General features: G+C 33.7%; 3 protein-coding genes across 3 annotated transcripts; 1 reads left to right on the top strand and 2 right to left on the bottom strand.

The window, feature by feature from the left end:
• Positions 1-478: 478 nt before the first annotated feature.
• Positions 479-4436, bottom strand: LOC123699657 (26S proteasome regulatory subunit 6A-B). Its single transcript, XM_045646660.1, has 5 exons — positions 3756-4436; positions 3432-3627; positions 2872-3068; positions 1235-1365; positions 479-733 (listed from the first exon to the last, which is right to left on the bottom strand). The coding sequence occupies exons 1-5, from the start codon at positions 4308-4310 to the stop codon at positions 526-528; spliced, it is 1287 nt and encodes a 428-aa protein (XP_045502616.1). The 5' UTR covers positions 4311-4436; the 3' UTR covers positions 479-525.
• Positions 4437-4757: 321 nt separating this feature from the next.
• LOC123699658 (succinate dehydrogenase [ubiquinone] cytochrome b small subunit, mitochondrial) lies at positions 4758-9213 on the top strand. The gene is made up of 4 exons (XM_045646661.1): positions 4758-4914; positions 5447-5592; positions 6392-6576; positions 8417-9213. Exons 1-4 carry the CDS (start codon positions 4884-4886, stop codon positions 8610-8612), a joined length of 558 nt encoding a protein of 185 aa, XP_045502617.1. The 5' UTR covers positions 4758-4883; the 3' UTR covers positions 8613-9213.
• A 638-nt stretch (positions 9214-9851) lies between these two features.
• Positions 9852-18150, bottom strand: LOC123699861 (phosphatidylglycerophosphatase and protein-tyrosine phosphatase 1). The gene is made up of 6 exons (XM_045646903.1): positions 18037-18150; positions 17813-17959; positions 17496-17576; positions 12497-12600; positions 11153-11285; positions 9852-10545 (listed from the first exon to the last, which is right to left on the bottom strand). Exons 1-6 carry the CDS (start codon positions 18037-18039, stop codon positions 10417-10419), a joined length of 597 nt encoding a protein of 198 aa, XP_045502859.1. The 5' UTR covers positions 18040-18150; the 3' UTR covers positions 9852-10416.
• Positions 18151-27383: the final 9233 nt, after the last annotated feature.

Genomic DNA, 27383 nt, shown 5'->3' with positions numbered 1-27383 from the left:
AAAACCAGCATTGACAAGCTTGTCAAAACCAGCATTGACAAGCGCCGATAAGCGCTTATAAGTTTCAAGCTTTCTTTCTGAATACACCCTTAGGCTATAAGATTGCCTAAGATATACCTAGGTTATAAAAGCCTTTGTTCTGGTTCACACAAAAATTACTGGACCGATTTTGATTAAACTTTTTTTTTATTATATGATAGGGAAGCGCTTGACCACGATCTCGTCTGATGGTAAGCTGAGATGGAGCGCGCTTATAGATTAGCGGGTAGGTATATAAGAAATAATTTTTTTATGGTACTCACAAGAAATGTGTGATTGAATTAAGAATTTACCATAATTATAATATTCCAGAACCTTGTCTGAATAATGGTGACGAATTTCAAAGTCGTGAAACCAACAACTTTGTTGATGATTTTGTTTGGTACGAGATTTATCTTACCAATCTTTCCTTGGTTAGGGATACAATAAGAACAAAATATAGTATTATTGATATTTATTTAACTGTTACATGTTTTAATATAAAACCTAAGCATAATAGCTGAGATTGGCCTTCTTCTTGGCCTGTACTTCCAGGATGGCGTCCATGAAGTCCTCATGAGTGACTGCAGTGGCAGAACGACGGAGCGCAATCATACCGGCTTCTACGCACACTGCCTTGCACTGGGCTCCGTTGAAGTCATCCGTGGAACGAGATAACTCTTCGAAGTTTACATCGGGTGATACATTCATTTTACTGAAATTTATGATCAAAACATTACAATCTTTTTTAGTTTGTGCAATTTACGTCAACCATTAATATAAATACTTCAATATATTAAGATATGGTTTCAGTTGTCTTATTATTAAAAGCAATGTAAAAATTACAAATATGATAATATCTATACTAATATTATAAAGCTGAAGAGTTTGTTTATTTGAACGCGCTAATCTCGGGAACTACTGGTCCGATTTGAAAAATTCTTTCGCTGTTAGACAGCCCATTTATCGAGGAAGGTTATAGGCTATGTATCATCACGCTGCGACAAACAGGAGTGGAGCCACGGGGGTGAAACCGCGCGGAGCAGCTAGTAAAATATAGAGGGAAGCATCAATTTTCGAAATACATAATATAGTAACATTTTAAATAAATTTGCGAGTAAGTATTAAATATAAAGCAAGCTCATATTCTTCTACCAATTAATAACATATTTAAGAGGTGTATACTTGCATGTAGTTTAATTTGAAAGCAACATACCGTGAGTGAATTTGCATGATTCTCGCTCTGGCCTCTTCATTGGGATGTGGGAACTCAATCTTTCTGTCAAGACGACCAGACCGCAGCAGGGCGGGATCCAAAATGTCTACTCTGTTTGTAGCAGCGATAACCTGAAAATAAAAAAAAATATCTTAACTTCTTGGCCTTATAATGGACATGTTAGAGAAAATTATATAAAGTGAAATTAATATACTTCTGCCGTTATAGATTTTGTTGCCGTGATAGATTTTATGTATAGATTCTGTAAGGAAGATTTAACCCATTCCACGTTAATTCCATAATGTGTTTCATTAGATCAAAAAAATTTCCCTGTGCTGTTTATTGTATTTATCGATCAAGGGATGTATTTAAAATGTAAGAGTAGAACACCCACGTGTCAATTTCTTATACTTTTAAAAAAAAAAATGGCAAACTTTAGGTGAATTTTTCATGAAAAATATTGAAATGTATTCTGAAATCGTAACTGTCTAAGATATTTATTTTAAATAAATATAGACTTATTTCTCTCGTAATAAGGCCTATCACTCATAAAAAAACCACGCCGCACTATTGCGGTTTTTGGGAATAATACGCCATTTTCAAAAAGGTCAAAAAACACAACATAGGGTTGTCGCAAAAAGGTCAAACAAGTTTTTTTTTCTAAGTGTGGATATACAAGTAATAAAAAGAGATATAACTTACATACTTATCATATCGCAAGCCCAAATTTATATATTAATTATAAATATATTATTATATTATTTATTTATTTATTTAAATTTAAAAAATTAAAAAAAGGTTTCCCAAGCAGGTCATTAGATTTCATGCCTAAATATCTCATTTATTGTAATATGGTAAAAAATATAGTACAACACAAAATAAAAAGAATGATGGTAAAATTTATTGACAACCCTTACACTATGTTTAGAAATTGGATTTCTTCTAAAAACCGCACTAGTGCGGCGTGGTTTTTTTATGAGTGATAGGCCTTATTACGAGCAATAATTCTATGCTAGTGACAAGCCGCACTTTTGCGTTTTTAGGAAGAAAAAAAATGAAAACGAAAATCTGAAAAAAATATATTTCTCGGTATTCGGAGGTAGTTTTCCAAAAATAAAAACTGGATAATATGCGCCCAAAGATGCTTTATAACACTATATTTATTTAAAATAAATATCTTAGACAGTTACGATTTCAGAATACATTTCAATATTTTTCATGAAAAATTCACCTAAAGTTTGCCATTTTTTTTTTTTAAAGTACAAGAAATTGACACGTGGGTGTTCTACTCTTACATTTTAAATACATCCCTTAATCGATAAATACAATAAACAGCACAGGGAAATTTTTTTGATCTAATGAAACACAGTGGCATTCGAGCCCCGAGCGGACCGATCGGTCCACGACACAATGGATTTTCTATTGTGTCTGCGATTCCGGGGCCTGAGTTATTAATTATAATAATGCAAGAAGTCAAATTTTGTTATTGTGTATAATTTTATTTATTTGTTCAAACTCTTTATGAGTTTAACATTGTATGTTTTGTTTTTAAAATTGACACTGTAAATATGAATTTTATTTCATTTCCAAGTTAAATAAGTAAGCCATTATCTATAATTATATAAAATCTATAATACCTTAATATCAGCAGTTGAACTGAACCCATCAAGCTGATTCAGCAACTCCAACATGGTCCTCTGCACTTCACGGTCACCAGCCTTTTCCGAGTCAAATCTCTTGGTACCAATGGCATCTAACTCGTCAATGAAGATGATAGCGGGAGCCTTTTCCTTAGCGAGGGCGAAGGCGTCGCGGACAAGTTTTGCACCGTCACCTGAGATTGTAAATAATATTGTTAGCGGATAATAATAGATGTTTAGCTCAATCTATATTGTATACAAATTAGATATCACATATTCGTAAAAATATTGTGTGGCGTATAACAGTGAGAAGTGAGCGCTCATTTTGTTTAGTTTCCTTGAAACTCAGCCTACATAAATATGTCTTGATTTGTGACCTTATTAGGTGTCAAGGTTGTAATTTCACTCCACAACAAATGTAGCTGATATAAACATAAATCACACAGAAAAAAATTAGCCTTGATTCTGAATGTGATAATTTATTTACTATTGTCATACAAATGCTACTTTTTTCATAATAACACATAACATGTTGTAATTAGTTATAAAATTCTCACCAATAAACATCTGCACCAACTGTGGACCGGCCAGCTTCAAGAAGGTGGACTTGGTCTGCGCTGCGCAGGCCCTCGCCAGCAGGGTCTTGCCGGTACCAGGTGGTCCGTAAAGCAGCACACCTTTGGGTGGATGGATGCCGAGGTTCACAAACTTCTCCTTGTGTGTCATTGGGAGTACTACCGCTTCAATCAGTTCCTGAAAGAAAGAATTTGATTATAATTTAAAATAAAATGAATTTACAAAAAATAATGTTAGTACATTTTTAACAGAGAAATTAGTATAACTACAATGCTCAAAGCAAAACAAAAAAAGGCATTACAAACTTGAATTTGTTTGTCCAACCCTCCAATATCTGAATATTGTTCAGTTGGTCTCTCATCCACCTCCATAGCCTTCACTCTCGCGTCATATTCAGCTGGCAATGTCTCCAAAATCAGGTATGAATCTTTGTTCACACCAACCAAATCTCCTGGCTTCAATTTATCAGCATCTACCAAACCTATGACTGGTAGAAAGTATGTCTGACGGGTTGAAGTCTTGATTACTGCGCATTTACCCTTCCTCTGTGAATCCAGGTCCACTACAGCACCGTCCTCTTCCTCCTCTTGTGGGTCTACATCCAAAAGTTCTATAACATTTGATACGAGGTATGGCAGAGTCTTGTTCACTTTTATCTTCTCTGTATTCTCTTTAATTTTGTCATTTTGTGCCTGCAGTTCGTGTGAAATCCTCATAACTTCGCTCTTCATGATTTTGATTTCATTGTCCAATAATCGAGTCCGGCTGATAATTTCATCTGTTGGCATTCGTAATACCTCCTCGCTGAGCGCTTCCTCTCCATCGTCCCAAATAGATTTATCTTCTAATGTAGTCGCCATTTAGATTTTTGTTATAAAATAAGTTTAATGTTTACTGGATAAATTACTTATTTCTTGAAAACAACCAAAACTGCACTCAAAACACAAAATGAATATTGAATTGTCATTGCTCAGTGTTACCAAATAGGCAAATAATCTTCACGTTTACCAGCAACTAAAATTGCTATAGAAAAAAAATTAATAAGATTTCTAAAATCATTTATTTTTGTTATAATTACCTAGTTTAACATTTATATTTTCAGCGTAGGGTGTATTTTCAATTTATTTCATCAAACTCTACCACTATCAACATAATATTCGTCAGATTTGTGTAATTCGTGTTCTGTGGAGTTACAACTCGATTTTTAAATGCTTCAAGCAAGTGTCATTGTATGTCAATTGTCACTCCACTTTGGCAATTGGGCATCCGGCAATGGCATTGGCATTTGGCATTTGACAATCTTGCCGAACTGTTTTCGTGTTACGACTCGATTTTTGTGAATTTCGAATCATCGAATTTCCATTTTACAGCACCTTTTTGTTATAATATTATTTAAGTCTAATTTATAGGTTGCAATATCCGATAACCTCATAATGGCATTATCAGTATTTCTTCGTGCGCCAGGTGAGTGGAAAAGTTGCAGTTATGCATTTTTAATATTACATAATAATTGTTATTGTTCTGGATCAATAGGTTACTTTCATTTATAGGTACTATTATTTGTTCATTCATATTGATAAGGGAAAGAAAATAGCCATATAACCCATTTCTGTCTTAGTATCGGATATTTTATAATCATAATATATATAAATCTTGTGTCACAATGTTTGTCCTCAATGGACTCCTAAACCACAACCGATTATAATAAAATTCGCACACCATGTGCAGTTCGATCCAACTTGAGAGATAGGATAGTTTAAACATGTAGGTACCATGGGCGAAGCCGGGGCGGACCGCTAGTTACAAATAAAGACCTATATAGCTGGTTAAGTATAACCTAGTTAAACCATAAAAACTAAATAATTATTTCAACTAAATTATTTTAGATGATGCTTTGAATGTTTATAAATAATAATACAGAAATAAAAATAAATGTATACAATAGTTGCATTTTTAATTTCTCAATTCACAATTAGTTTTATTTTATCTATTTCAGCATGCAGCAGTCGAATGTTTTCGCAGCACATTATGAGGCTATCCACGCAACAAGCCCTGAAGCCAGCCGTAACACAAGGGATGACGCCTAGTGTATTGGCACTGCAGAATTCACTGCTTAAACCTGATGGTAGCATTTTAAATGCTGTAAGTGTTCTGAAGTTTTAGTTTATTTTCTCCTATAATATTAAAAGAAAATCTTAAGAGCAAGTAGAAGTGGCTTTTATAGCATTTTTAAATGTTTTATTACATTTAATGAAAACTAAAAACATTTATTAAATATCAATTATTATATTATCATAATGACTATTGACCATTAGTGACTATTGATTATTGAGTCACTCATATTTGTTGATAAAATAATTTAATTAATAAATAAAGAGGAAAGTTAAAATTTTATTTTATAGGATTGGTCATATTGCAACAAAGGTTTACAAAAAAGTTGAAAAACTGAGAAATGATGAGATTGATAGATATGAAAAGATTGTGTATATTTTAATATGTAATGTATCATAATATTATATACTTGCTTTCAGCAGGTGGTATCAACCGCATTGTGTAAAAACTAATAAATAAGTGCTGATTAACACAGGGTCAGTAACTGACTACAAATTCGAGGCAAATCAGTGCTGAAAAAAAACCCTGTGTAAACAGATTTGAAGTCAGTACAGAGGCTTGAAGTCAATGTAAACAGTTAAAGTCATTCGCGGCGCCGAAATTGGCGCTGCGACTGACATTGTCTACTGACCCTGTGTAAATCAGCACTTATATATTCAAACCTTCCTCTCGAATCACTCTATCTATTAAAAAAAGCTGCGTCAAAATCTGTTGTGTAGTTTTAAAGATCTAAGCATACATACATTCAGACATTAGAACAGATGCGGGGCAGCAACTTAGCTTTAAACTATGTAGTGATGTTAAATTAAAACCACCATTATTATTACAGGTAAGACAATTTAAGACGACACCTGCCCGCCTTTCAGAGGAGAAAGCTCACGACCACTCCAAAATGTGGGTGATTGAGAAGGTGACGTCTGCAGCACTGGTGCCCCTCATCCCCATATGCCTAATGATGCCCAATAAGATTTTCGACTCCGTACTGGCTATTCTTATAACGGCCCATAGCTTTTGGTGAGTTTATTTTATTTATTTAATCATTAAAAGTATTTTACAAATGTTGTATTCAAAAATTATGCTACATATTTACAACGGCATATCAATATTATACAATACTTGTATATGATAAAATCAACATTATTAAAAAAAAGGTAAGAAAACTACATAAACTTTTGAAATGGTTAATGTTTTTGATCAGTTCTCTATAATATGTTGTATGAAAAAAATTACCATAAATGCAATGAAATGTTTAAAATTAACTATATCACATTGAATATGGAAACTATACTCCTAACATTTTCTTATCCTATTTTTTGTTCTCATCCTGTTTTCCGGAAAGGTATTACAAGTAAAAATGTGTACATAGGTTACCAACGCATACGAACCCACACACGATTTATTTAGGTGTCAAAGTAAGTTGTCATGATTTAAATATAAGGGGGAAAAAAAAATAACTAAAAATAATTGGCCCCATTTTACTTCTGTTGTTTTTTTTTGCCACATTTTGAGCGATTTGCTACCTTGGAGTGCTAATAACCTACATCTTTTTACTTTTAACCCATTGAGCCCTGAGCGGCCCGATCGGTCCACGACACAATAGATTTTCTATTGTGTCTGTGATTCTGGGGCCTGAGTTAATAAATCATTGTAATCCTAACCCAGGGGTCTCGAAGCCATGGTGGTAGAGTACGTACGAGTCTTGCTATTTGGTCCCATGATACCCAAAGTAGCGATGGGTGTTGTCTACTTCCTGACCGTTCTGCAATTGGGCGGTCTTTTCTACTTGATCTTCAATGATATCGGCTTGTGCAGGGCTTTTTGGCGTATTTGGCGCAATATGCGAAAGCCTGCGGTTCGTTTGATTGCAAAATTGTAGTTGAAATTGTGTAATATATTCAATATTATTATAAATAATGAACAGCAGAAGAAAATAAGTAGCGTATAACCTTATATAATGTAGTGTAAGAGATAAAAAATCTTAGGAAAATATCATGATAGAGTCAGAAAGTGTACATAAACAAAATGAGTATATTTTAATATGTTACTCCTATTGTATTATTTATAAAAGTAGTCTTTATCATAGAACTTGGTACTAGTTTGCGTAGTTTACACGGACCATTACGACGGAGGTAGTATGTTTTATTCCAATATGCTGTACTACTAATACTATACTAACTACCGTGTTTACATTTTGGACATATTGGATCTCAGTGTCATGTATATTTAACTATGTTTATGTTTATTACTTTTTTAGTATAAAATGTAGCTATAGTATGTCCACTATAAGAATTGCTTTTTGACAGCTCGACGGGTGATACCAGAAGTGATGTACAAAAGATTATCGATTGTGATACTATTTCAATTATAAATTCAAAATATTATCATGAATCGAATCAGATACGTAAATAATAATTACAACGTAAACATACTAATAAGATATGTAATTATAAGACCACATATGTATGCATTTTATGTTAAAACTAAACTAAACTAATATTTTATTTTTTATTGGATTCGATCTTACAATTTGGTTGTCTTTATGTTTAAATTATATAACATAATAGAAGAGTTTTTCTGTATCGGATACATTTTACAGAGTCGATTATTATAATCTATCGACCCATCATTGAATAATTCTGTGTAGAAATCACTAAGTGGGCGGGGCATGTCCATAAGGTACAATAATTATTTGTATGACATTTTAACATAGACAATACAATCCTTCATAGGCGTGAAGCTGTCAAAAAGCAGATAATATAATGGACAGAGTATATGTTACAAATTATACTTTGTTTTCATTGGGCTGGATGGTCTACTTTTAAGCATATTTCTTATTATATATTTGTAATTCCAGGGGTCTGGAGGCAATCGCCGTTGACTACGTGCGCGCATCCATGTTCGGACCACTTATCCCCAAAATTGCGATAGCTCTAGTTTATATTATCTCCATCGCGACCCTCGGAGGTCTTTTCTACCTCATCAGCAATGATGTTGGTCTCGTCAACGCGGTCAAACAATTCTGGGCGGTTAAAGCTAAGCAGAGTGCGTAAAACCATAATTTGGATGTTGGTTGATTTTCTACAATGGCAACTTTGTGTTGTGCCCATGTAACGATGTCTTAAAGCAGTATTGCTTCCAGTGTGGAACAATGACAGCGTTATATAGGTTGATAGCGCCATCTCTTTCTTACACTCGAAATAATACTGCTTTAAGACAACATGGCAATAACCCCCTGGTGCTGCAGCTGTCACATTTTGACTGTGAATAAGTAACTTTTTGAGTTTTATTGCAGTCATCTTGTATTTAAATATAGTACAAATGTGTAGTTCATTTATATCCCAACGATACATTTTTAGTTCTTTTGTGTTGACTATAAAAATTGTCTTTGAAATTGACCAACGTCTGAAGTGTAAAATTATTAGTTCAATGAATGTTTTGAGATTTGTTTTCGCCTAATTGTGATCTAAACTGTCTGTAAAATTACAGTACTTAACGCAAAATTAATAGAACGGATTTCGTTTGTCATAAAATGATGAAAATTGACTGTGTGACAGTATTTTTTGGTATTATTCATTTTTAAATTGGACTAAGCATGCCGTATGTATCTTGTTTTAATTTATTGATAGCGTAATAAATATGTTAATAGTTGAATGTATTTTTTTTTGTCCCTTAATTAAATATAATAGTAGAGCCATTTTAATAGGCAACATTTGACAGTTCAACAAAATTCAACATCGCTTCAAGTCCGTATCGAATACACTTAATCGAAGAGCAGGTCTCTTCGAAGATAAAATTGATAGACTAGAATGTTGCCTATTAAATTGGCTCTACTAAACATAAGTAAAATTGAATAATATGACGAAGTATAAGCAAGACTAGACATTATATTTTTAGTACATAAGTGGTAACCATACCCATCAATAAAAATATTTCTAGCCAAATCGAATCCAAATCCATTGATTCAAAAAATATGCCGTTATATCAATCAATGGTGTCTCTAATATCTTAAAAAGGAAAACATTCTGGAAAGTAATTGTTTCTCCGTAACGGGGAACGGGTGACGGTTACCGGATTTTTTGCAGAAAAAGCTACGATTAATTTAACTACGATTCGTATTAAAACCTTTGTAGAGTGTTGAGTGTAGTTTATTTCGCATCGAAGATAGTCCACATCAGAGCCATATCTTGCCTTCATTAGGATTTGGTCAATTAGGAAAAAGGGCATATTATTAAATAAAAAACTAAAAATGTGTAAAATAACATTTATTTACATGTCAATAGCAAGCATAATATTCAATTTAACGACTCACGTTTTATGATATAAAAATTATTTATTCTACCTACGTCAACTGTTGGGCTATAAAAATATAATTATTAGACGAAATTATATTTTAAATATAGGTATTTGTGGTAAATAAATGCAAGTTTATTGCAATAGTATTACTACAGTAACCTAATAAAAAATCTATATAAAAATTTATTATCTTTGTATTTTGTGTGTCAAAAAGACAATTTTATAACCTTCAATAGGTTCCTACTTAGTAAAAATGAAAACTGCATGATTTACATAAAAACAACGTTTTTAATGCTGACCCGTGTTTAATGCACATAATACGTCTAAAAAAAATACGCATTGTATTTTTTTACATTAAATAAATAACAATAAATAAAATATTGTTAATTTTCATTTAAATACCTCATCATATTTTAAAGTTTAAAAAAAAAAAACATAAAAAATTACTCATGTAACTTTGTCAGAGATGGTGAACATTTTTTGTTAATTTTTTTTTCTCAATTTTTTCACATTCACGAAGTATATCTATTATCTATGGTTATTTAATCTATATTTCGCTAACTAGCAGGATTTAGAGCAATGGTTTCTATGGAAGATGTCTAGCGCCTGCCACTGCTTAGTGTGTAGAAGTATGTGTGGCCGTCTCGATCTCATGTACTCAACCGCCTCTTTTGGTGTCCAGCCGTTTCGCTGAAATTTAATTAAGCATCACATCATCACTTAATAGGCTGATTTTATGGTCGATTTTTGATTTCCTATAGTTTCAACAGGTAGGTACACATAATCGCGAAACCTTGTGTTTCAGTAGGTATATACTACTATAGATAAATAAAAAAAAAAAATACCTAGCTGTTCCAAATAAAAACTAAAACAGAACATTTGTACCAATCATTAACAAGCAGACACAAATCCGTTATTTTTTCTTGCAAATGTCTAAGTCTTTTTGTGAATACAATAATAAACATATTATGTCTGGTAGGCAACACCCATAACCTCATGGTCGTCGCTATCGCTTACCACCAGGCAATGCGTCTGCTCGTTTGCCTCCTTATAGCATAAAAAATCTATACTAATAATATAAAGCTGAAGAGTTTGTTTATTTGTTTGAACGCGCTAATCTCGGGAACTACTGGTCCGATTTGAAAAATTATTTCGGTGTTAGATAGCTCATTTATCGAGGAAGGCTATAGGCTATATATTATCACGCTACGTCCAACGGGAGAGGAGTCACGGGGGTGAAACCGCGGGGAGCAGCTAGTATTTTATATAATGTGTTATCAGTTATAGCAACACTCACCATCATAAGGTAACATCCCACGAGTGTGGCACTTCTCGTCCTACCCGCTTTGCAGTGAACATACACTGTGCCACAGTTCGGTTGCCGCCCTTTATCCTCTAAGCCTTGCAGTTTACTGTTTAGAGGGAGGAATCTGCAATGTGTTGTTATTGTTAGCAAACTATATAATTTAAACATTTATTTATTCAATTAGACTTCTTCTAGAAGCACCTTTGAATCGTTATTACATACGTTTAACATTTACCACCGATTCAGAAAACAGTATCGATGGAGAAGAACCGACAAGAAACTCCATATCTATATCTATATATATGCTACAGTCAAACCCTGAACCAGTCAATATCCTTATTGACGGTTATTAATGTTATTGACTAAGGGCGTCGGTTAATATCCTTTTTGAGTGGTTTTATCTGATAAAATCAGTTAATAAGGATATTGACCGGCACCCTTAGTCAATAACCTTATTAACTGATATAATGAGCAGACATTCAGTCAATATAGGTTTGAATAGATTTTAACACTTAAATCTTTCTGTAATGGGCGAGTAAAACAATATATTATATACTTAATTATATATGTAATTAAGTATATAATTATTGTTTTTTTTTATTCTAATAACCTATAACTAAGTATGTGTTATTCATCGAAATAAAATGCTGTTATATATCTATTAATTATACATATATCTATTAATAATTTTGTATCATTGTATTCCATTCATCAAAGCCATTAGTTCCAAGTCCAATAGCGAAAGGTAACACGACATTCATTGAATGGGCGGTACGAAGTTCGCCGGGCCAGCCAGTCTATAATCCATAATAAAAATGCGAAAGTAACTCTGTCTGTCTGTCTGTTACTCAATCACGCCTAAACTACTGAAACAATTTTAATGAAATTTGGTATGGAGATATTTTTATACCCGAGAAAGGACATAGGCTACTTTTTATCCCGGGAAAATGACGCAACCCCGGAAAGCCCACGGGAACGGGAACTATGCGGGTTTTTCTTTGACTGCGCAGGCGAAGCCGCGGGCGGAAACCTAGTAAATAATAAGTAAAGGAATAGGAACAGTATAAATTAGATCATGAAGCAGGATTCATTAATTTTTGATTATGTATAGTAGGATTACATATTTTATTACTGTTATTAAAAGGAATATTGGTCTTATAAAATTCAACGGATGAGAAATGCATCGGACACAAGGACACTAAACAAAAAAAAGAGCGTGTGTACCGAGCACACGTGTCAGAAGTGAAACTTCTTTGACAAGATTTGACAAAATCGTCGCCTTACTCTATGATGTAACAGTTTCACTTCAAAAATTAGCATCTCTTTCAAACTTACCTATTGATAAAACGGACACCTTCAAATAATTTCTCTTGATCCGGAGCTTCAAATATATCAGTTGTTGCTAGCTGCAAAAATTCGACGCCGTGTTCCCGCCATTTCTATAAACATAAATAATCTGTACATTAAAAAAAAAATAATAGTATTTTTGGGCTAGCTACGGATTTAGAATTCGTCTTCTAACGGTCAGTTAAAAAATTGTTTTTTTATTGTTTAACACAACATGTTCTTATATTTTTCTTAAGCACCGACTTTCACGTTTAAGCTGAAGCTTAAGTTTTTTTTCATATATTTTCAATTTCAATATAACGGCACAACCGTTTTTTAAAACATAAAAATGAAACCAAAACAGTTCGAATATAAGCAATGCCGTAGTAGACAATATAACTAAGTATCATTGACACAAATATCATGCAAGGATTATTCTAGTAACCATCATAACACAAGATGGGAGCCAGGATAAGACATTATACTGATGCAAATTTGAAAAATATTAGAATTAACATACAAAAACTCGTGTTGAACTTTACAATAGATTATTAGAATGACAATTGGGATAATTTTAGATGTTCTTGAATGATGATATAGATAGGTGTTCATGTCACTTAAGTAGTTTATCTACTATATGAAAATAAGTCGGGTTTTCCTTCCTGACGCAACAACTCCAGAATGCACGAACCGATTTCCACGGTTTTGCATTCATTGGAAAGGTCTCGGGCTCCGTGAGGTTTATAACAAAGAAAAGGCTGGTGGCGAAACGGTGTTCGCCCGGTTTGCTAGTTTTATAAAAATAGGAGTAGGTACCTAAATTTGACAATAATGCCATCAAAAAATGTATAACGATTAGCAATCTTCCCTTTTAGAAAATTTACTGTAGAGACTATCACAGGCAATACGATGATAAAGAATGAAAAGTTAATTCAAGTGCATCCCAGGCTGCAAAACGTAGTTTAATTCAATAATTTTTCTCTGACACGTGTATGAATTAATTATCTATTTATTGTTTTTTTTTTTATTCTAATTATAGGTAATTAGAATTAAAAAAAAAACAATAATTAGATATATAGAATAAAAAAAATAATAATCATAATTTTATTCTAGTTATAGATAATTATGTGTTATTCATCGAAATAAAATGCTGTTATATATCTATATTTATTTTGTATCATTGTATTGCATTCATCCAAGCCTAAATTAGTTCCAAGCCCAATAGCCGAAAGGTAGCACGACATTCATTGACTGGGCGGTACGAAGTTCGCCGGGCCAGCTAGTATGCCAATAAAACCGTTTAACCGTTTTTTTACATTTGTACTACACTAGCTTACGTCTAAAACCTAATAAATTATATACTAAAACCTTCCTCTTGAATCACTCAATCTATTTAAAAAAAACCGCATCAAAATCCGTTGCGTAGTTTTAAAGATTTAAGCATACAAAGGGACATAAGGATATAGGGACAGAGAAAGCGACTTTGTTTTATACTATGTAGTGATGTACTGTAAACGCGAGAGTTTGAGGGTGATGAAGTGGTGATGAATTTTTGTTACTCTTTCCTGCAAAACGACTTCAGATCTACATGAAATTTGGCACTGAGATAGATTTTAACTTGATTTAAAACATGAGTAAATTAAATTATTAAGGCGACATTGCAACATACAACAAAATTGCAAACATATTTTATGATAACTTGAATCTGATTGAATAAATTTTACAAAAATTTTGAAAAAGAAAGACGTGTGGTACTCGGGGAAAGCCGCGGTAAAGCTATTGCATAGCATGCCTTCAAGCCACACCACCGTGCCCGTCGGAGTGGGGAGCGTGAGGTTTTTTCGTTACGGAATTTCTCGATTCGGTCCCCGCGCTCAAGGCCCGCGATAGAAGCTATGCAATAGCTTAAAAAAATTACTATTTTACAATTTTTTCTTATCAACACATTAACAGCGGTTATAAAATTTGAAATGCAATAACATCGCGTGTTTCTATCGTGATGTGGGAGTCGTGAGGCGACGTGGCTTTACAGAACCATTACCAAATAAATTAACATAATCCTACTATCCAATTTAAAAAAATGTGTGCGTTTACTAGTGCACACACGTAAGAAGTGAAACTTCTTTATGACCTTATTTTTCAAAAAATAGTATACTATATGCAACTTTACAGAAATACGTCGAATCACGCGTGGTAGGGATACGAAAAAGATGGCACGTAACGGAAAAATGTCACGCGTAACGAAAAAATGTTACACTAAATTTTTTTTTCCAACCCCGATAAAGAAGTTTCACTTCAAAATGATAAGCGAGAATGTTTGTAGGATGTAGGTATATTAGTTCAGGATACATCGCCCATTTTTGCAAGTGACTACTATCAAGCTAATTTTCCGTTTGTAGCTTTATTTTGATGAGACGCCCAATCAGACGCCCAATTATTAATATTAAAAACAAGTTTAAAGATAAACCTCTCGAACTATTTAGCTATTGTAATGTACTGCCAATAAGACAAATGTTTCAAAAGTTTTTTCTCATAGAACAATTTCATAACATAAACTTTCAAAATCCCATTTCGCATCAGTTTGCTACCAGACAAATAACTAATAATAAATTAATTATTCCTAAAGTACACAATTTTTATGGGAAGCGTACGGCAAATTTCCTATTACCCACTATACTTAATTCTATGCCACAAAAAGTCAAGAAGGATGTTAATATTAAAAACTACAAAATAGTATACAAAAGATATTTTCACGAATTAATTAAAACAATAAAATAAACATAAAACAACATTGTAATTTGTAATGAACACCCTGTAATAGATAAGGAACCGGTTTATGTACCTAGTTACTTCTGTGAGCGACTGTGAGCGTTGCCACAAACCTCGTAAGGTTTCGCATCGCAAATTTTATTTGAAAGAAATGTGAAATTTTGTTTTATATTAATAAATAATAAATAAAAAATAATAATAATAATAATAAGGGCGTAGGGATGTGACGACCCCATCGCCCACGGTTGAAATATCTATGGTCTACGTGACAATAGATATTTCACCCGTGCAGTCAGTCAACCCGCAGGACACCTTGTGGCGGGGTGTCGGGGAGTAGCGACCCCGCGGGAACCGAGCGCTCCCGGGGGAGGCCCCTGTCTTCATCTCCGGCTTGCCTTCACCGGCCGGTCGGAGTGAAGCCTGACGAGGACAGGACCCCCACCTCTGGCTTGCCTTAACCGGCCGGCCAGAGTGGAGTCGCGAGAGCTTTTAGCTCGAAGGGTGGATGCGAAGCGTAAGTGGCGAGTGGGCACGTGATGCTGGACCCTCAGGGAGCGCGTGATCGTAGTTTAAAGTCCAGGGACGCCTTTCCACCCTTAGCTGCTCACAATATGTTGCCCCCTTGTCGCACTATTGCAGCGACTTATTTCGGGGGCCCATACAGTGAGAGGGCGAGTCACCACCTGCCAACAATTTTTTGCTATATCTTAGTAGAAAGGCAGGTGCCATAGTCTTCCATAGTCCTTAATTCCGGTCCATTAACATCCCATTCCATAGCCCAGTTTATTTTGTTTCCTTATCTTGCAATAGTCCTACATCGGCCGCGGACTGCCCAGGGCTGTATCTCTATAGTGCAGTCATGGGCAGGCTGCGGCTGGTGTCCCACAACACAGTAAAGTTCTCGAAAGGGCCTCTGCGTGTTGGATCCGTGTCCCCACGTAAGCCTTCCAAAGGACCGGGTACTTTCCTTATGATGGTACCCGTGTATTATGGAACTGAGATACATAATAATAATTTCGTGTACGAAAGTCTCGATTGTGGTAGCTAACAGAGATAACAAGGATAAAAATTTTTGATTTGATGGTTCTCAAATATTTATTACTAACTGAATGATTTTTTTTTGTTCAATCTCAAGATAATTACCTAAATTATTCGAAAAAATATTTGTCCTACAAAATCTATGGTTTGTTCAAAGAGTCCCCCTTTCCAAAGTGTATTGATAACAAGGTCATCATAAATGATTACTAACAAGCTGATTTTTTTGTTTTCACTTAGTTAATGTTTATATAATTCAACAGACATATTGTCCTACAAATTGCGTAATAAATATTTGAGAACCATCAAATCAAAAAATTTTATCCTTTTTATCTCTATTAGCTACCACAATCGAGAGTTACGTACACGAAATTATTCGGTGTCTCATCAAAATAAAGCTACAAACGGAAAATCAGCTTGATAGTAGTCACTTGCAAAAATGGGCGATGTATCCTGAACTATATTGTTACCGTTCCATGAATCTATTCAAAAACAGCTGATCCGATCTGTAAGAAATTTGGTACAGAGATAAGCATAATAATGGTCTGGTCTCTGGATAAGCAGAAAGGCTTCTTTTTATCCGGATATCATGCGAGGGAAGTCCTACTAGTATTATTACTGTAGAAAAACCAGGAAAATTAGCTTATCTTATATAAAACGAAATGATGCCTCAAGTTGCAAGAAAATCCATAAACGGTGTGAACAATTTGAACGATATCAGTTCTGTCGTTTCTGAGTTACATCTTTACTCTTTATTTGCTATAAATTTAATGTATGTGAGAATATATCAGCAAAAAAATTAATAGAATATATCAGTAAAAAAAAATAAGCATAACAACAAAATCTGATGAATAAAGATCAAATAGAAAAGTAAAGATTAAATAAAGCAAGGGTTAATTTTCAAAAAGATCTCATCTTACAGAAAATTTGTCTAATACCTACCTGATATAAGTAGATACTTAGTCATTTATTGTACTTTTATTATAAAAAAATATTTATGGTAGTCTTCTTGTTTAATAGTTTTCATATAGAGCACTCAATGTTGCATGCATCTAACAGAAATCAATATTTTTTATTATTATAAGTCTACATTTATTTAACTTATTGTTTCACTTACTACATGGTGGGACTTATTTACTTTTACATAGTGTATCAACTTTCTTTTTTTTTCTAATCATATTAATATTTAAAAATGAATCCATACCTCTGCATCATTGGAGAATATCTTCAGTTCATAAGTCTCATTCATTGACACAACTCCTTTTATGTTTTCTTCTTCTATTAACTGAAAATAAATTAATTTTTTATACAGAAATAATACTTGAAGATTCTTAGTTCAGTCCACTAAAAATTAAGTTATTTAGTCAATGTTATGACACAAAAATGATGCGGCATCAATACATGTTCATTAATTTAAGGTACAAATTAATTTAGAGTCAATAAAACAGCGAGAACAAACTAAGTAATGTAGTAGTCCAAAAGTAGGTTTCCAAAGTTAACCTAGCGTACGAAATAGGCTACCTGTTTGGTCATTCCCTGAAACGGTAGAGCCCCCAGGATCACTGTGTCGTCCATTCTATCGTACCATCGTCTACTGGTCACCTTTTCCATTAAAACATTGTATAAAAGTGTTGGATAGAACGTCACTCGCGCGAACATAGCTGTGCCCTGTCGAATGTACAGTTATGTTAGACGCGTCAGAGCTCCGCGGTAAACATCGCGTAATTAAGCAAACCTGTAAGTACCATGGTGAAAGCTGGTGGCTGGTGGGGAGATATTAGTATGCAAGTCGAGTTCGCGGCTCGCGCTTCGATACTCGGTGGACTTTGTTTTGACGTTTGTGATAACTGCACATTGACATCTGTCACTGTCAGTTATACTGTCATTGTCGTTTGATATCTACGTTCAGAAACAATGTCGAAAATAATTATGGGTAAGAATAATATCTGTGAAAAATATATATTAATTGTTAATTCATTTTTATCATATTTAAAGAATTTTCGTTTATTAATTTTACTATTTGCGTTTACAAAAAGACGTAAATAATAATTAATGCAAAGAATGTTTACTCCTACTATTAACAAAAAGCATATAATATTATCTTCCTATTACTGTTTAGATAGGAACCCGTAGGCGTTACAATTCTCGAGTTATTTCATCTATACCAAAAATGAAATTGGAGTGTCTGTTATTAATATGGAAATAACCTATTTTTACTCAATTACATATGGATGTTTACACTGAACATATTATAAGAAAATAGTACTTTTTAAATTTTTTATCTGTCTATTTGTTCCGGCCAATCTCTCGAACGGCTGGACCGATATTTACGGGACTTTCACTGACAGATAGCTATCTGTATATATAAGGAGTATAAAGAGTACATAGGCTATTTATTTAATCGATATTCCCACAGGAACTGTAGGAATAAAAGGAGAAACTCAATCACGCGCGCGGGTGATACCGCCGCGCGGGGTCTAGCTAGTTAATAATTAGTCTTCGGCTTCCAGTTTAGAAGGAATAAGTTACGGATTGAATAATAATAGCATTCATATTAGTTTTATCAATCGACAATCCCTTGTTAAGTTCCCAATTTCACATTATTGAATAGTACCTAAACCCCATTAGATATTCGGAATCACACACCCAAATGAAGTAATGTAGACCCTATGTAGGAATAGAAGTAAGTGATCATCATTACAAAAACTTTTTTATTTAGATTACATTCTTAAAGCAGTCTTTTTGTGCTTAGGTATTTAATAACAATATTATGGTCAAGAAACATAAAGAGAATATGAGCAAAATTAGAGTCATTTCAAATAATGTACCTACCTACATTGTACCTACCATACAAGCCCGAATAAAATTTATGTAATATCTAATTTAAACTTCGTTTTTCCTTTTTAGATACACAATTAATTCGCTGGCCGTGTCGGGCTCCGTAACTTGAAAGAGATATCATCGCAATGATGTATCGACGCCATTTGTAAAGCGACGGGGGCCGGACATACGTTCCAAAATTAAATTAAAGCGCGGTAAAAACAACGTTTCCGTTAGTTTCTATTCAAATTTCGTTTGATTCGATCTTCGTCCATTTGTCTATGACTTTTGTATTCCCGCTAATAGATAAAAATAATTAGTTTACTTCACGGTGTATATTTTATTTCTTGTTTCGTATTCAATTAGTTAAATCATTAAATTACCTAAAGTAAAACAAGAGATAAAAATGTTTATAACATTGTACCTACTTAACGTTTTATTATTATGGTTTATTTTTTTAATATTCAATATTTGACGAATCTCCCATCATGGTGCTTTAAAATCGATTCACTTTAAATTAACATAAGCTATCTACATCCTATTAATTGTGAAAAAAACATTATATGCATAGTTTATTAAATAATAACAATAATTTATATATCGTTCAATTGCCATGTAATTAAAAAATCCCGAACCATAATTTTTATTTTTAATAACTAAAGATCGGGTTAACTCCGGAGTACATTAAGCCAGGATCATCTGTCATCATTAACGCCACAGACTCCTAATAAGTTCACGTTCGGTACGAAAAAAAAAATAAAAAAAGAAATAACTATCAAAGAGTTGCGTCCTGTTTAATGGTTGTAATTGTGGACCAGTGAAATATGGTCGTTTCGGACTGTGTCGTGGGTGAGACCGCTTTAATATCGACGTTTACACGCTATAAATATTCTAAATTACCGTCTACCTCCTTAGTTAATTTACATAAATGTTGACAGCACGCATGAGGTAAGTAGAAGGTATGAGAGCTAGGTTTAGTGCATCACAAAAAAAGTTTCACCCCTTAACCCCTAAATCATTAACCTGTAAAATTAAGATGTTGTAGGTACTTAATAATTTTTCTTTAATTAATGAAAATGAAAATCAAGGAGTTAAAGTTTTTTCAACAATTGTTTGAAATGACTGATATACCTATAGGTACTTACCTATGTCCTATTTTTACATAAGATGGCAGATTTCAATTTTATAGCATTTGTTTAAAATGTTCATAAATGATATACTTACCTACCTATTATATTCTGTAATCTTGACTAAATCGAATTATGCGCCCGTCGAATTTCAGACGCTTATTTGTGTCCGAAAAGCGCTCGAAAGACTTAAAGCCTCTGCTTGATGTATGGCGGCGACACGCGATTGCCGACCTTTATATTCAAATTTGGACGCATTCAAATGCGTTCTTTGTCTATGCCACAGTTGACAATTCGCGGGCATTTCGAAAAAGGAACGCGCAAACGTCATATCATCGTCGAATTTTGCTTTTTGGGCGCGCGATACGCATCTGGCTTCTGGGGAACGTTCTGGTGCGTTTTTTTTCTTATTTTCACATTGTGTCCTGAGATATAGTTCGAGATCGGTAGATATTTGACGTGAGGGACTGATAAAGTTAGTGTTTTGCGGCGGTCGCGACGTTAACGAGCTGTTGAGTAATGAGACGCGCCATTGTAGTTTGAACAATGGCAGCTTCCGATTCCCCATTGTTTCTATCATTGAAATTATGGCACAGGTAACATAAATATCGACCACCTGTCCTAAAGGAGGTAGTCTATCATTTTAGTTATAAAAACTAGTCTGGAGGTGGTTGTAGGTATGTACCTACCTAAGTTGTTGATATTATAGAAGGTTTGTACTTAAATAAAAACGATGTGTTTATAATTAGGTCGAGATTATTTGCTTTCTGAAGCCGAAAGTTGATGCAAATCACGGCGGAGACGCTTTGTAAGGTTGATCTGCATACAATGCGATGCAACGCTCCAGTTTGCTTGTAATTTACTGCTGATCCTTTGGCTTAGATGTCGTCGTAAGATACCAAGTACCATCCTAATTTAAAACAGTTTAATTTTTTTTCTTTTCGCCAATGTTTTTACCTAAATAATGAGAGGTCGGAAATTGTTTGAAGTGAATACAAGACTTTATGTAGCAATAAGTAAAGTTATATTGCAATATATCAATTAATTATTATTTTTACATGCCCGATCGTTATTGCATTTTAAGCAGTATATAAATTTACCTACGTGTACATATCCTACCTACCATAATTGAATTCGAAATTGAAATTGAAAATAATTAATTATTCGCGTACAAAAACACTTTCAATTATTACGCATCTGTTTCATTAAACACAAATGTAAGAAGACCAAAAAAGGCGGTAAATTCTTGTTGTAGATCTAGTATAAATATAGTCTATGGATACAATAACATACGGTAAATGTCAAAGTCGGCCATATTGGTGTTAGGGCGCGTTCAGTGAACATTAATTTGTCAATAAAGGGCGGTACCTTTTGTAATTGGTGTTCAGGGGCTGATAAAAAAGCTGTTTATTCATAACCGTGTACGCCCATGTCATTTATTTGATTGTAATAACTGATAAATTGCATAGTTTTAGTTTGGTATTGCAATTTCAGGTACAGGTTTGGCTTACTGATTAGCGAATATTGCATGTATTTGAAATTTGATTACATATCTTTTAACAAGTATAACAAGATGATGTTTAAACGAGCAGAACCACAGTCAGAACTACGGTTACAGTAGGTACCTACATTTTGTCCCGGTAAATCACAAAAGACAACCAGCATTTCATTATGTAAATTTATCAGAAAGATATTTTATGGTGTTCCTTCCACCTTGGTGTTTCTTTCAATACCTATCTCTTCAATGATAAGCTTTGTTAACAGTTTTTGTAAGTATAGAATCTTTCGTTTACATTAAATTAAACTTTTGAATACATTTTTAAAGTTTCAGATAATTTTTAGAAAAAAAAATCAATTACTTTCTTTTACAAAAAAAAAATGCAAAATTTATTTCAATCTCTGATTAATTATTGAATTAGCAATGCATCAAAGACAATTATAAAAATAAAATGGCGGATTCGTATGCAGGTGCAAAACACAAGGTGCGCGGGCGCATGTTAAATGTAAATTGGCCAGTGACCACGTAAGATGGTAGGCTCTAGAGATAACATTAACAGATAAATGTCAACGGAAGTTATTATTTTCCATAAATAAAAATCGCCATAGCTACTGGACGGTTTGGGTAAATATAAAATAGTAAAATTGAGAAATCAACATGGTCCTAAAATAAAAGAGCACAAAATGTTCTTTAGAGATCGATTTTATTACTTGTTATTTTTTAAATAATGAGTCGTGTGTACTACTTACAGCTAAATAAAAAAGTACGTTTACTACTAGCTAGGTACTTGCATAGGATTTTTGATTGATGTAAATATGTAATTTAAAAAATCCTTGAATATTTTTCTAATCAGAACCATTCTTTGGAATGTTGCTTGTTTCAACAGATCCTTTTTAATATTGCTCGTTTAAATGAATATTTTTATTCAACAGAGAATGGATAAAACCCAAACTATAAAATATAAAATATGTATGTATTTACTTTTTTGTTGGATCTGTCTGGATAAATAATATCATCACTGTGAGAACTGCAACTTCCATCTACAATAGACAAACCGAAAACGTAGTAAACCTAATAGTACTAGACATCAAAGCCTAACTTCCGACACAAGTTTCCTTTTATAGCGTGTCAGGTTAATCTAAAAGGGTTAAAGTCACGGTAGAACCTAGATTGGAGAATGGCCTGAAAGATACGATCTTTTAAATGATTGTAGAGTTCTCTATGTCCAAATAAACACAGACTCTAATATTGATGTTTCTTCAATGTAAAGCAGTTTTGACGTGACAACGTCTTATAATTCGATATAGCCGGCTGCACGCAAGAAAAAACATGACTCATGCGGCGTTACCTCGCTCTGAGGCGTTCCATGTAAGGCTTGAAGTGCAAGCGAGAGCGCGGAACGAGTGACAAAGAAGCACAATCGTTGTCACGTTCAACTATCGTCAGTAAACCGATTTTACAGACAACCAATTTTTTAAATAACAGTAGTACCTACAACAGATAATATAATACTATAGGTACCTACTTAGTACCTATGTGTATATTAAGGACGCTGTCACAAATCTGCGTTACTCAAATTTAGGTATCTAACGTCGCCACGTGGTTCGCGGGAACATCGCGCTCACGTAAACATAGCGCATTCCATTTTATAGACCATCTTCATACTTGATATTATTTTTTTTTATATTTTTATTGAAATTGATTCCAGAAGATTACTGGGAACTTTAAAAATTCATTTTGTTACTATTATTAGTAGGTACGATCCTTATAAGTATTTTAGTGTATTCAACCAACTTAAAAAAGTGTGACTATTTTACAACAATTTGAATATGAATTGTATTATTGTATACAATATCGAAGCTTTTTAAGAAATGTATAAAATACTTTTTTAAGAATTATTATCATACATAATATTATATGTTACCGGCAATATATTAAACCCGGCATTGTAAGCAATTCTTAGTAAATGTATGTTATTCCGAGAAACAGTCGGAATGAAATAAATTAAATTCGTTACCACACATTCACATTACCTATATCTTTAAATATGAACTTTTCCTAAGTAGCAAACACATTTGCAAATGTGGGTGGTTTTTGGGGTAGCTATTAACCAATATGAGGTCAAAACTAAAATCCAAGATGGCACCGACGAAAATTTGAAATCTTTTCGTCATGGGTGTCATTTTCAAGGAGTTGGAGTAGCTATTAAATAAGTATTAATCAATATGAGGTCAAATCTAAAATCCAAAATGGCGCCGACGACAATTTGACATCATTTCGTCACGGGTGTCATTTTCATGGTTTTTGGGGTAGCTATTAACCAATATGAGGTCAAAACTAAAATCCAAGATGGCGCCGACAAAAATTTTATATATTTTCTTCATGGGTGTCATTTTCATGGTTATTGGGGTAGCTATTAACGAATATGAGGTCAAAACTAAAATCCAAGATGGCGCCGACGAAAATTTTACATCTTTTCGACATGGGTGTCATTTTCATGGTTTTTGGGGTAGCTATTAACCAATATGAGGTCAAAACTAAAATCGAAAATGGCGCCGACGAAAATTTTACATCATTTCGTCACGGGTGTCATTTTCATGGTTATTGGGGTAGCTATTAACGAATATGAGGTCAAAACTAAAATCCAAGATGGCGCCGACGAAAATTTTACATATTTTCGTCATGGGTGTCATTTTCATGGTTTTTGGGGTATCTATTAACCAATATGAGGTCAAAACTAAAATCCAAGATGGTGTCGACGAAACTTTACATCTTTTCGGCATGGGTGTCATTTTCAAGGTTTTTGAGACAGCTATTACCAAATCCCCAATGTAACCGTCGATAATTAGGTATATTTTTCTTACTCCTTTAAAGTAAACTTAAATAAAATAACAAAAACGTTAACAACCACAGTTTTGTAGAAAGTCTTAAAAAAACAATTTTAAAGAACATTGAAATGCATATTTAGAAATTTAATATAAAACGCAACTCTGTGGCAATCATGTTAATATTCTGACAGATATTAGTAACTTTAAATATATTCTTTAAATATATTCGCTAAACTTTATTTAAAATAAAGTTTATCTAAAACATTTAAACGAAGAGAATAAAATAAAAAAGAACGTGTGTGCCGAGAAAACGTGTCAGGAGTGAAACTTCTTTGGCGAGATTCATAGATACCAAAATCGCCGCCTTGCTCCATAACGCGACAGTATTACCATGACGCGATCTTGAAATTCGACGACCATCTTGGATTTTAGTTTTGACCTCATATTCGTTAATAGCTACCCCAAAAACCATGAAAATGACACCCATCACGAAAAATGTCAAATTTTCGTCAGCGCCATCTTGGATTATAGTTTTGACCTCATATTCGTTAATAGCTATCTCAAAAACCATGAAAATGACACCCATGATGAAAAGATGTCAAATTTTTCGTCGGCGCCATCTTGGATTACAGTTTTGACCTCATATTCGATAATAGCTACCCCAAAAACCATGAAAATGACACCCATGACGAAAAGATGTAAAATTTTCGTCGGCGCCATCTTGGATTATAGTTTTGACCTCATATTGGTTAATAGCTACCCCAAAAACCATGAAAATGACACCCATGACGAAAAGTTGTAAAATTTTTGTCGGCGCCATCTTGGATTATAGTTTTGACCTCATATTCGTTAATAGCTACCCCAAAAACCATGAAAATGACACCCATGACGAAAAGATGTAAAATTTTCGTCGGCGCCATCTTGGATTTCAGTTTTGACCTCATATTGGTTTATAGCTACCCCAAAAACCATGAAAATGACACCCATGACGAAAAGTTGTAAAATTTTTGTCGGCGCCATCTTGGATTATAGTTTTGACCTCATATTCGTTAATAGCTACCCCAAAAACCATGAAAATGACACCCATGACGAAAAGATGTAAAATTTTCGTCGGCGCCATCTTGGATTTCAGTTTTGACCTCATATTCGGTAATAGCTACCCCAAAAACTATGAAAATGACACCCATCACGAAAAAAAGCCAAATTTTCATCGACGCCATCTTGAATTGTTTTACCCCACCAATCTATTCAACAACCCATAAAAAAGAGGATCTCAGGCAAGGTAATTTTAAAAACATAATTTTAAATTACAAATAATTGGAATATGAAACTTATACAGAACTTTACTCATATAAAGTATCAAATATTTCAAATCACGAAAAAGACAGTGCACGCACAATAATCTTTTTTATTTCGTTTTTATTTTTGGCACGAGGAGCGATACACCCGTCCTTCCAAGAGCGCTTCTGAGCGCGGTCTGACGAACCGCGAGAACAAAATGTATGAAGAAATCGACAAGTATTTTTAATTTAGCTCATTATTGAAATAAAATTTTGATTTAGATTCATAAAAATTACACCATATATAAAGGACTATATATCCCTCAATAAGATATAGTTAAGAAGATAGATTAGGCTCTTAATTTTCCTAAAATGGTACCGGTTTAGACCCCATTTTTTTGCATTTTATGCGTTTATTGTGATGGAAAAAACGTATTTCAGCGACAATTTTGTATGACGTCGTACAATTTTTATAAGATGAACGTAGAGCTGAATATATTATCTTTAAATTAAGATATTACTATGTTCTCACGTGTAATTGCTTTAAGTTAAAATGGTACCGAAAAACAGCGTGTTTTTGTAAAAATACGTTATAGCGTCCTTAAACAAAAATTAAACGTGGTTACACTTGAAAAAGTCAAAGAAAATACCAATGGGTGTTGAAATTTTCAGTGAAGTAAATAGGAGCCTATATTACCTACTCTCTAGCTTCCTATCTCCAGACAACAAAATTGTATCATAAGAACCTCCTGTTTTATGAAGTCGGATAAAAATTGCTCCGTTGCGAAGAGAAACAAACACACTTTCGCTCTTATAATATTATAAGAATTATAAAAAATGTTTATATTTCTAAACAGTACCAACCCAAAAGGCCTACATTTCTAAACAACCAAGCGGCCCTTGTGCCAGGATTCAATTCAAATCCCGCCATTGTTGTCTGCAGTTTATTTTGAACTTATCTGCAGTGATGAATGCGCAAGCGCACCTATGCGCACTGTGGCACGCGATCCATGATATTATAGACTAGAAAGTAATTAAAAGAGAAGGTTGAGATTGTAAAAGTTTATTAATTATATAATATGCATTGTAATAATTAGGTATTTATATTCCTTCAATATTAATCTATACGAATAGTACACAGCTGAAGTTTGTTTGTTTGTTTGCTTGAACGCGCTAATCTCAGGAACTACTGGTCCGATTTGAAAAATTATTACAGCTCAGGCAATAGGAGCGGTGCAATACGGGTAAATCGCGGGGCACTATACAGTACCTATACACTGACTCAAAAACTTATTATTTTAGCTCGATAAACGATTTAATACATAAGAACACGTTAAACTGACTACATTTTTTTAAACTCGGTTAAACCACAGTGCGCAGTTCCTCCGCCAGCTATAAAGTCCTCTATTATTTTGACAAAACATCACTATTCACTAAGCTAGCTAATCAATAACCCGGCCGCCATAATATATCAAAGAGTCTCGTCAGCTTTTTAAATCTGCTACCGGTGACGTAATGGCCTCAATGACATTGACAGTT

Source organism: Colias croceus, chromosome 18 (assembly GCF_905220415.1).
Source record: "Colias croceus chromosome 18, ilColCroc2.1".
NCBI classification, from domain to species: Eukaryota; Metazoa; Arthropoda; class Insecta; order Lepidoptera; family Pieridae; genus Colias; species Colias croceus.
The sequence above is the reverse complement of the archived record's forward strand: the minus strand, read 5'-3'. Positions and strand labels throughout refer to the sequence as shown.

Bases quoted from the DNA above. Each gene is read 5' to 3' on its own strand.
- LOC123699657 (XM_045646660.1), bottom strand. From the start codon at position 4,310: ATGGCGACTACATTAGAAGATAAATCTATTTGGGACGATGGAGAGGAA. The intron at 3,628-3,755 runs GTTTGTAATGCC...TCTTTCTTTCAG, and splicing joins GGTTGGACAAACAAATTCAA to GAACTGATTGAAGCGGTAGT. The intron at 3,069-3,431 runs GTGAGAATTTTA...TTACAATCTCAG, and splicing joins GTTGGTGCAGATGTTTATTG to GTGACGGTGCAAAACTTGTC.
- LOC123699658 (XM_045646661.1), top strand. From the start codon at position 4,884: ATGGCATTATCAGTATTTCTTCGTGCGCCAG. The intron at 4,915-5,446 runs GTGAGTGGAAAA...TATCTATTTCAG, and splicing joins AGTATTTCTTCGTGCGCCAG to CATGCAGCAGTCGAATGTTT. The intron at 6,577-8,416 runs GTGAGTTTATTT...TTGTAATTCCAG, and splicing joins ATAACGGCCCATAGCTTTTG to GGGTCTGGAGGCAATCGCCG.
- LOC123699861 (XM_045646903.1), bottom strand. The intron at 11,286-12,496 runs GTAAGTTTGAAA...AACACATTGCAG, and splicing joins GGTGTCCGTTTTATCAATAG to ATTCCTCCCTCTAAACAGTA. The intron at 10,546-11,152 runs GTGAGTGTTGCT...ATTAAATTTCAG, and splicing joins TGGGATGTTACCTTATGATG to CGAAACGGCTGGACACCAAA.